Source organism: Oncorhynchus clarkii, chromosome 6 (assembly GCF_045791955.1).
Source record: "Oncorhynchus clarkii lewisi isolate Uvic-CL-2024 chromosome 6, UVic_Ocla_1.0, whole genome shotgun sequence".
NCBI classification, from domain to species: domain Eukaryota; kingdom Metazoa; phylum Chordata; class Actinopteri; order Salmoniformes; family Salmonidae; genus Oncorhynchus; species Oncorhynchus clarkii.
In genome coordinates, this window is record NC_092152.1 from 9,559,466 (window position 1) to 9,569,526 (window position 10,061).

At 44.6% G+C, this 10,061-nt stretch overlaps 1 protein-coding gene across 1 annotated transcript in view; it reads left to right on the plus strand.

Annotated features, from left to right (window-relative positions):
* The window catches only part of LOC139410595 (sperm flagellar 2), a 57,755-nt gene extending 49,513 nt beyond the window's left edge, over positions 1-8,242 (plus strand). The window contains exons 30-38 of the mRNA XM_071155894.1: positions 5-143; positions 297-526; positions 2,170-2,276; positions 3,422-3,604; positions 4,010-4,102; positions 6,028-6,198; positions 6,841-7,035; positions 7,526-7,648; positions 7,974-8,242. Coding sequence (XP_071011995.1) covers positions 5-143; positions 297-526; positions 2,170-2,276; positions 3,422-3,604; positions 4,010-4,102; positions 6,028-6,198; positions 6,841-7,035; positions 7,526-7,648; positions 7,974-8,039 — 1,307 coding nt within the window. The 3' untranslated portion in view covers positions 8,040-8,242. The remainder of the gene's footprint in view (positions 1-4; positions 144-296; positions 527-2,169; positions 2,277-3,421; positions 3,605-4,009; positions 4,103-6,027; positions 6,199-6,840; positions 7,036-7,525; positions 7,649-7,973) is intronic.
* Positions 8,243-10,061: the final 1,819 nt, after the last annotated feature.

The window sequence follows — 10,061 nt, forward strand, 5'->3', positions numbered from 1 at the left end:
CTAGACAGTGCAGTGAAGGTGCGCGTGGAGCTGGTCAAAGCCTGTGCTCTGTGCATGGTGAGGGTCCTGCACAGACAGGCAGAGCAGGCCTTCAGGACCATGGAGGAGTGGCTGGGAGCCCGCTTCCTGTCTGAGATGAACAGGTATACTCCGGCGATGAAGTTCCCCCTAGGTACAGGTCTAGGATCAGCTTCCCCTCCCCAATCCTAACCTTAACCATTAGTGGGGATAAAATGCTAAACCGACCCAAGATCAGCATCTAGGGTCAACTTCACCCTACTTCTCTGTCCCCCCAGCATTGACCAGCTGGCTGAGGTGGTGCGTCACCACATTGAGTCGGCCGCCAAGCTCCAGAGTGAGCTGATGCTGGTATGCACAGACTTCTTCCTGAACGGGGACATGCGGGTTGTTGTCAGCCCCCCTAACCCTCCCCGCCCCGCCCCTTTGGAGCTTCCCACAGACAGCACTCTCACCATCCTTCAGTTGGAGGCCTTCTACCGCCAGCTACGCAAGGTGGCGCCCACAGGTCTGCAACATTAATATATGCACACAGTATTACCCAAGTATATGTACTAATCTATGTCATTATCAGTGGTGGAACAAGTACTCAATAGTCATACTTGAGTAAAAGTAAAGTTACCTTAATAGAAAATGACTCAAGTAAAAGTCACCCAGTAAAATGCTTACTTGAGTAAAAGTCTAAAAGTATTTGGTTTTAAAAATACTTAAGCATTAAAAGTAAATGGAATTGCTAAAATGTACTTAAGTATCAAAAGTAAAAGTATAAATCATTTAAAATTCCTTATATTAAGCAAACCAGTAGGGATGACCAGGGATGTTCTCTTGATAAGTGTGTGAATTGGACAATTTTCCTGTCAAAATGTAACGAGTACTTTTGAGTGTCAGGGAAAATGTATGGAGCAAAGTAAAAGTAAATGTTGCCAAAAATATAAATAGTAAAGTACAGATACCAACAAAAAATACTTAAGTAGTACTTTAAAGTATTTTCACTAAAGTACTTTACGCCACTGGTAATTATATATTTATAGTAACATTAAATAGTACCCGCAAAACACTAGTCTCAACGTCAACAGTGAAGAGGCGAATCCGGGATGCTGGCCTTCTAGGCAGAGTTCCTCTGTCCAGTGTCTGTTCTTTTGTCCATCTTAATATTTTATTTTTATTGGCCAGTCTGAGATATGGCTTTTTCTTTGCAACTCTGCCTAGAAGGCCAGCATCCCGGAATCGCCTCTTCACTGTTGACGTTGAGACTGGTGTTTTGCAGGTACTATTTAATGAAGCTGCCAGTTGAGGACTTGTGAGGCGTAAATACTCATGTACTTGTCCACTTGCTCAGTTGTGCACCGGGGCCTCCCACTCCTCTTTCTATTCTGGTTAGAAGCAGTTTTCGCTGTTCTGTGAAGGGAGTAGTACACAGAATTGTACAAGATCTTGAGTTTCTTGAACATTTCTCGCATGGAATAAGCCTTCATTTCTCAGAAGAAAGTCTTTGTTTCTGGCCATTTTGAGCCTGTAATCAAACCCACAAATGCTGATGTTCCAGATACTCAACTAGTCTAAAGAAGGCCAGTTTTATTGCTTCTTTAATCAGCACAACCATTTTCAGCTGTGCTAACATAATTGCAAAAGGGTTTTCTAATGAACAATTAGTCTTTTAAAATGATAAACTTGGATTAGCTAACACAACGTGCCATTGGAACACAGGAGTGCTGATAATGGGCCTCTGTACGCCTATGTAGATATTCCATAAAAAATCTGCCGTTTCCAGCAACAATAGTCATTTACAACATTAACAATGTCTACACTGTATTTCTGATCAATTTTATGTTATTTTAATGGACAACATTTTTTCATTTTTTTTCAAAAACAAGGACATTTCTAAGTGACCCCAAACTTTTGAATGGTAATGTACGTGGGTCGTTGGATTCCCCTGATTTATGTGAATCTCAATTGTATTTCTTTGATTCCTCATGTCCTTTTTTCTCACTTCCTTCTCAAAACGCATTGGAGGAGGAGATCTGAGGTTTCTCTCCTCTGACCTCCTCCAATGCATTTTAATAAGGAGGTGAGGAGAAAGGATGCGAGGAATCAAGGATTTGTCAACTGATACGCTTGAGATTCATCCATCAACTCTGTGTGTCCCGTCAGGTGTGCAGTGCAGTACTGACTTCTGGGAGATCCTGCAGGAGATCACCTCTCTGAACATGGGGACCAACGCTCTGCCAGACCCCTGGATGCACATCTCAGAGTCTCAGGTACACTCACTGGCTGGCTGTCTGGTTGGCTGACGGACTGACTGACTGGCCGACTCACAGACTGACTGAATGGCCGACTCACAGACTGACTGACTGACCGACTCACAGACTGACTGACTGGCTGACTGACCCAGTGGCTGGCTGGCTGACAACGCTGACTGACTCACTCACTGGCTGACTCACTGGCTGACTGACTGACCAACTCACTGACTGACCCACTGGCTCACTGACCCGCTGGCTGACCGACTGACCCGCTGGCTGACTGACTCACTCACTGGCTGACTGACTGACCAACTCACTGACTGACTCGCTGGTTGACTGGCTCACTGACCCGCTGGCTGACTGACTGACTCACTGACCCACTGGCTGACTGTCTGTCTGACTGACTGACTCACTGACCCACTGTCTGTCTGACTGACTGACTGACTGACCCACTGACTGACTGGCTGACTGACTGGCTGTCTGACTGACTGGCTGGCTGACTCACTGACTGACCCATTGGCTGACTGACCCATTGGCTGACTGACCCATTGGCTGACTGACCCATTGGCTGACTGGCTGACTGACCCATTGGCTGACCCAATGGCTAACTGACCCATTGGCTGACTGACTAACTGACTGAATCACTGACTGGCTGACTGACTCACTGACTGACTGACTCACTCACTGACTGACTCACTGACTGATTCACTGACTGGCTGACTAACTGACTGATTCACTGACTGGCTGACTAACTGACTGGCTGACTGACTCACTGACTGAATCACTGACTGGCTGACTGACTCACTGGCTGACTGACTCACTCACTGACTGATTCACTGACTGGCTGACTAACTGACTGGCTGACTGACTCACTGACTAACTGACCTGCTGACTGACTGACCCATTGGCTGACTTACTGACTGACCCATGGGCTGGCTGGCTGACTGACTGGCTGGCTGGCTGACTGACTGACCCATTGGCTTGACTGATTGACTGACTGACTGACCCATTGGCTGGCTGACTGACTGACTGACTGGCTGGCTGACTCACAACATGGCTACTAGGGTGTCATCACGGCCACAAACAGTCATGTTCTCATGAACAGACATGGAGTGTGTGTGTGTGTTTGTTTGTGTTTGTGTGAAATGTGTGTGTGTGTGTAGCTGGTGGAGCTGGTGTCTATGCTAACCCAGAACACAGAGATGCTGGACTGGCGTCAGTTCCTGCTGAGTGCCGCCCTCCCCTGGCCCACCCCTACTCTGCCTCAGCTGCTGCAAGTGTTGGCCCGCTTCAAGATGGAGGACGCTGGGGCCACAGGGTCTTTGACTGAAGAGCAGTACTTAAAGGTACCTTCCTACGCTATGGGGTGAGGTTTCCCCTAGGTACAGATCTAGGATCAGCTTCTCCTTCCACAATCCTAACCTTAATCATCAGTGGGGGAAATGCTAAACTGACCCATGATCAGCATCAAGGGGAAACTTCACCATATACCACCTACCTACAGTACACTACCAGCTCTTCAACAAACTCTACTATCACCATCACGTTTCCCATTACACACAGTGATATTAGCACTTTTTAAACATGTGGCAGTCAAATCTTTATGTCTTGGTTAGCATCAAATGATGGCTGCCAAAATTCATGAATTACACATCATTACAGGTGGTAGGTGAAGACTTGACATTGTCGCTCATACTGTGATACCTGGTTGACATGTATGAATGAATCATATTTTCTTGCTTCATTATTAGGTTGAGTTGTGGTTCCCCAGTGAGCGAGCACTGTCCATTCCCGAAGACCTGTCTGAGCCACTTCCTTACGATCGCTTGGCTAATCTACGGAAGGTACACATACAGTGCCTTGCGAAAGTATTCGGCCCTCTTGAACTTTGCGACCTTTTGCCACATTTCAGGCTTCAAACATAAAGATATAAAACTGTATTTTTTTGTGAAGAATCAACAACAAGTGGGACACAATCATGAAGTGGAATGACATTTATTGGATATTTCAAACTTTTTTAACAAATCAAAAACTGAAAAATTGGGTGTGCAAAATTATTCAGCCCCTTTACTTTCAGTGCAGCAAACTCTATCCAGAAGTTCAGTGAGGATCTCTGAATGATCCAATGTTGACCTAAATGACTAATGATGATAAATACAATCCACCTGTGTGTAATCAAGTCTCCGTATAAATGCCCCTGCACTGTGATAGTCTCAGAGGTCCGTTAAAAGCGCAGAGAGCATCATGAAGAACAAGGAACACACCAGGCAGGTCCGAGATACTGTTGTGAAGAAGTTTAAAGCCGGATTTGGATACAAAAAGATTTCCCAAGCTTAAAACATCCCAAGGAGCACTGTGCAAGCGATAATACTGAAATGGAAGGAGTATCAGACCACTGCAAATCTACCAAGACCTGGCCGTCCCTCTAAACTTTCAGCTCATACAAGGAGAAGACTGATCAGAGATGCAGCCAAGATGCCCATGATCACTCTGGATGAACTGCAGAGATCTACAGCTGAGGTGGGAGACTCTGTCCATAGGACAACAATCTGTCGTATATTGCACAAATCTGGCCTTTATGGAAGAGTGGCAAGAAGAAAGCCATTTCTTAAAGATATCCATAAAAAGTGTTGTTTAAAGTTTGCCACAAGCCACCTGGGAGACACACCAAACATGTGGAAGAAGGTGCTCTGGTCAGATGAAACCAAAATTGAACTTTTTGGCAACAATGCAAAACGTTATGTTTGGCGTAAAAGCAACACAGCTGAACACACCATCCCCACTGTCAAACATGGTGGTGGCAGCATCATGGTTTGGGCCTGCTTTTCTTCAGCAGGGACAGGGAAGATGGTTCAAATTGATGGGAAGATGGATGGAGCCAAATACAGGACCATTCTGGAAGAAAACCTGATGGAGTCTGCAAAAGACCTGAGACTGGGACGGAGATTTGTCTTCCAACAAGACAATGATCCAAAACATAAAGCAAAATCTACAATGGAATGGTTCAAAAATAAACATATCCAGGTGTTAGAATGGCCAAGTCAAAGTCCAGACCTGAATCCAATCGAGAATCTGTGGAAAGAACTGAAAACTGCTGTTCACAAATGCTCTCCATCCAACCTCACTGAGCTCGAGCTGTTTTGCAAGGAGGAATGGCAAAAAATGTCAGTCTCTCGATGTGCAAAACTGATAGAGACATACCCCAAGCGACTTACAGCTGTAATTGCAGCAAAAGGTGGCGCTACAAAGTATTAACTTAAGGGGGCTGAATAATTTTGCACGCCCAATTTTTCAGTTTTTGATTTGTTAAAAAAGTTTGAAATATCCAATAAATGTCGTTCCACTTCATGATTGTGTCCCACTTGTTGTTGATTCTTCACAAAAAATACAGTTTTATATCTTTATGTTTGAAGCCTGAAATGTGGCAAAAGGTCGCAAAGTTCAAGGGGGCCGAATACTTTCGCAAGGCACTGTAGCAACGACACCCAGACCTGGATTCAAATACTATTCGAAATCTTTTAAATACTTTTAGTGCTGAGTTAAGCCTGCCTGGAGTGTCAGATGGGCAGGGTTTGCAATTTTGTGACTATTCTATTGGTTCCATTGTGCCAGGCAAGCTCAATCAAGCCCAAATAAGACATTTGAAATTATTTTAAATAGTATTTGAACCCAGGTCTCACAACAACCAACTGCTTGAATTTATAAATGGAACAATACAAATCATCACACAATGTTGCATTGATAACTCATCTGCAAATATTTCTTGCAGTTTTTCTTCCTGCTTTTCGCCGACCCCGATTGCTCGCCAGCTCGTGTCGACTACGTGACCATGCTGCTGTACTTCGCCGCCCACCCTGACCCTACGCAGGGCTTTGTCCGAGCTCTCAGTGTCGTCATGGGACAACCGCTTCGTCACCAGTCTAGCAGTAGACTTCTTAAGGTTGGCTTCGTCACTCTGCATCCAAGGCTGCATGTGAAGCAGCATCCTATTCCCTTATATAGTGTCCCGACTCTAGTCAAAAGGAGTGTACTATATAGTGTCCCGACTCTAGTCAAAAGGAGTGTACTATATAGTGTCCCGACTCTAGTCAAAAGGAGTGTACTATATAGTGTCCCGACTCTAGTCAAAAGGAGTGTACTATATAGTGTCCCGACTCTAGTCAAAAGGACTGTACTATATAGTGTCCCGACTCTAGTCAAAAGGAGTGTACTATATAGTGTCCCGACTCTAGTCAAAAGGAGTGTACTATATAGGGGAATATGGTACCGTTTTGGTCTTAACTACACCTCATAGTCCTATCATTTGCATATGTTTCAAGTCCAGTGTCATCAACATACTGTATGGTATGTTGATAACTAAGTAGCAGTAGTAGTAGTAATAGCAGTAGCACTAATAGTCGTAGTAGCAGTAATAGTATCAGTATCAGTAGTAGCAATAGCAGTAGTAGTAGTTATTGTAGTAGTGTCAGTAGTTGCAGTAGTAGTTGTAGCAGTAGTACCAGTAGCTTGGCCTTGGTGGGATAGCTCAGAGCATCTGCTCATTTCTATCCATTGTTTTTTTTGATTAACTGTGAATTTGTAGTCGGTGCCTTACATGGAGGAGGGGCTGAGTGAGTCAACCGAGCTAGAGGAGGAGGTGGAGCCTCAGGGGGGGCCAAGAGGGGAGGAGGGGGTGTCCATGCCTGCCCTCCTCCGAGCTATCTGTCACGGGGGAGCCTGGGGGGCATGCCAGAACCGCTTCCATCCCAACTGGAAGAGTCCTGATGAATATAAAGAGGTACAGGACAAGAGTTTCACTCCCTACTGTAAGATATATATATATATATTATTAAAATTATATTGCCACTCTTACCCACTCCTACCTAACACTTCAGTGATTGGTAGCATTTTGGAAATGCATTTGCAAAAATAAAAAATAACCTCATTTTGATTTACTGGGATGAACTGAACTACCTGGCTGATTGATGAACGATTTCAACAATCAATCCATCAATCAAATGTATTAATAAAGCCCTTTTTTACATCAGCCGATATCTCAACGTGTTGTACAGAAACCCAGCCTAAAACAGCAAGCAATGCAGATGGAGAAGCACGGTGGCTAGGGAACAACTCCCTAGAAAGGCCAAAACCTAGAGAGGAACCAGGCTCTGAGGGGTGGCCAGTCCTCTTCTGGCTATGCCGGGACATCAATCTGTCTTTTGAACGAAAATGTGTACATGTTTGTTTTGGAGCTGCTTGTTAAGTCTAGGATTGTTCTTTACCCACAGGACTTTGTGAAGGTCTACAGAGAACTGGGGTACAAGGTTGAGGACAAGATTCCATTCTCCATCCTATCCCAGCATCCGGTCATACAAGATCTGATCGAGGGCTCTGCTCAATACCAACTCATTGTTAGTATGGACCAATAGAAAACTTCACACTCAAAAGATAAACACACTGTATAGTATTCACAACACGATACCTAGGTTCAAATAGTATCGGCTTTCTTTCACATACTTTGAATGTTTGTTTGGTTCTGCCGAATGGGTGAGATCTGTGTGCTTTTGGGACTGTTTCATTGGTCCCCAAGATTGATCAAGCACAGCTCAAATATTTGAAAGAAAACGACTACTATTTGAATCCAGGTCCAAGCCCATAAAGAAAGACAGTCCCTCTTCACGTTCCTATTGAACAGTGATCAAGCTAACCTCTCCATGCTCTCCCTCTCATTCCCAGGATATTCACCGAGCTCTGCAGGTCCAACAGAGCGAAGGGGAGCCTCTGTCTTTGATGATGTCTTAAGATAAATGTACCACGCAGTTAACTCTCACAAGCCAACCTGAGATTCCCATCCGCTTAGAAATGCAGTTGATTTAAAAATAATTCTACAAATTATACAGTGCATTATAAAGTAAAATAATTAGAATTAATTATTTCAAAATGTTAACCTTCAGTTTATGAATTACATGCCTCTTTCTTGAAGTGTTTCATTAAAATCACAAAAATGAAGACTTTGTTGTTTTTGTTATGCTGATAATTTTTATTTATTTTACCTTTATTTAACTAGGCAAGTCAGTTAAGAACAAATTCTTATTTTCAATGAGGCCTAGGAACAGTGGGTTAACTGCCTGTTCAGGGGCAGAACGACAGATTTGTACTTTGTCAGCTCGGGGATTTGAACTTGCAACCTTCCGGTTACTAGCACAACGCTCTAACCACTAGGCTACCCTGCTGATTGTGGCTTTAACATATCATCAACAAACATTGTCCCCAATATCAAATCAAATTTTATTTGTCACATACACATGGTTAGCAGATGTTAATGCGAGTGTAGCGAAATGTTTGTGCTTCTAGTTCCGACCATGCAGTAATATCTAACAAGTAAGCTAACAATTTCACAACTACACAAGTGTAAAGGAATGAATAAGAATATATTGTGGCAGACCAGGAGGTTGGGTCAAGACGTTTACACAGATCAGACACGGACAGAGTATGATTAGCTCGGTTTCAAGGGTGTTTATTAAACAATAAATCAAAAGGATAGGTCTCCCCCATGACACCCTCTCCGGGATACCGTCTTCTGGGCTCCGGGTCTTGCTGTATCCTGTCGGGCACACAAACTCCCTCGTCTTAGCTCGGGCACCGTCTCCAACTACACGGAAGTCATCTTACTTCCCCCTGTTTGCTGCCTTTCTGGCAGCGTTATGGGGCTTGAACAGCTGGTGAGCAATCAACCCTTGATTAATCACCAACTCTCCAATCGGCCCCAATTAGTCCTGGGCGGCGAGCCCGTCGAGACCTGGCACGTCCAGCAGATGGAGCCATCGCCTTGTGATGTATACTCCGTCTGTCACCAGGCCTCGACGAGTCTCCCCCTGGTGGCTGACCTGCTGTAGACCACAATGTACATATATATATATATATATATATATATGGATGAGAAATGGCCGAACGGCATAGGCAAGATGCAGTAGATGGTATCGAGTACAGTATATACATATGAGATGAGTAATGTAGGATTTGTAAACATTATATAAAGTGTTATTGTTTAAAGTGACTAGTGATACATTTATTACATCCAACGTTTAATTATTAAAGTGGCTAGAGATTTGAGTCAGTATGTTGGCACCAGCCACTCAATGTTAGTGATGGCTGTTTAACAGTCTGATGGCCTTGAGAAAGAAGCTGTTTTTCAGTCTCTCGGTCCCAGCTTTGATGCACCTGTACTGACCTCGCCTTCTGGATGGTAGCGGGGTGAACAGGCAGTGGCTTGGGTAGTTATTGTCCTTGATGATTCTTTTGGCCTTTCTGTGACATCGGGTGCTGTAGGTATCCTGGAGGGCAGGTAGTTTGCCCCCGGTGATGCGTTGTGCAGACCTCACTACCCTCTGAGCCTTACGGTTGTGGGTGGAGCGGTTGCCGTACCAGGTGGTGATACAGCCCCACAGGATGCTCTCGATTGGGCATCTGTAAAAGTTTGTCAGTGTTTTTGGTGACTTGCGCCTTCTTCACCACGCTGTCTGTGTGGGTGGACCATTTCAGTTTGTCCGTGATGTTTACGCCGAGGAACTTAACTTTCCACCTTCTCCACTACTGTCCCGTCGATGTGGATGGGGGGTGCTCCCTCTGCTGTTTCCTGAAATCCACAATCATCTCCTTTGTTTTGTTGACGTTGAGTGAGAGGTTATTTTCCTGACACCACACTCCGAGGGCCCTCACTTCCTCCCTGTAGGCCGTCTCGTCGTTATTGGTAATCAAGCCTGCCACTGTAGTGTCGTCTGCAATCTTGATGATTGAGTTGGAGGCGTGCATGGCCATGCAGTC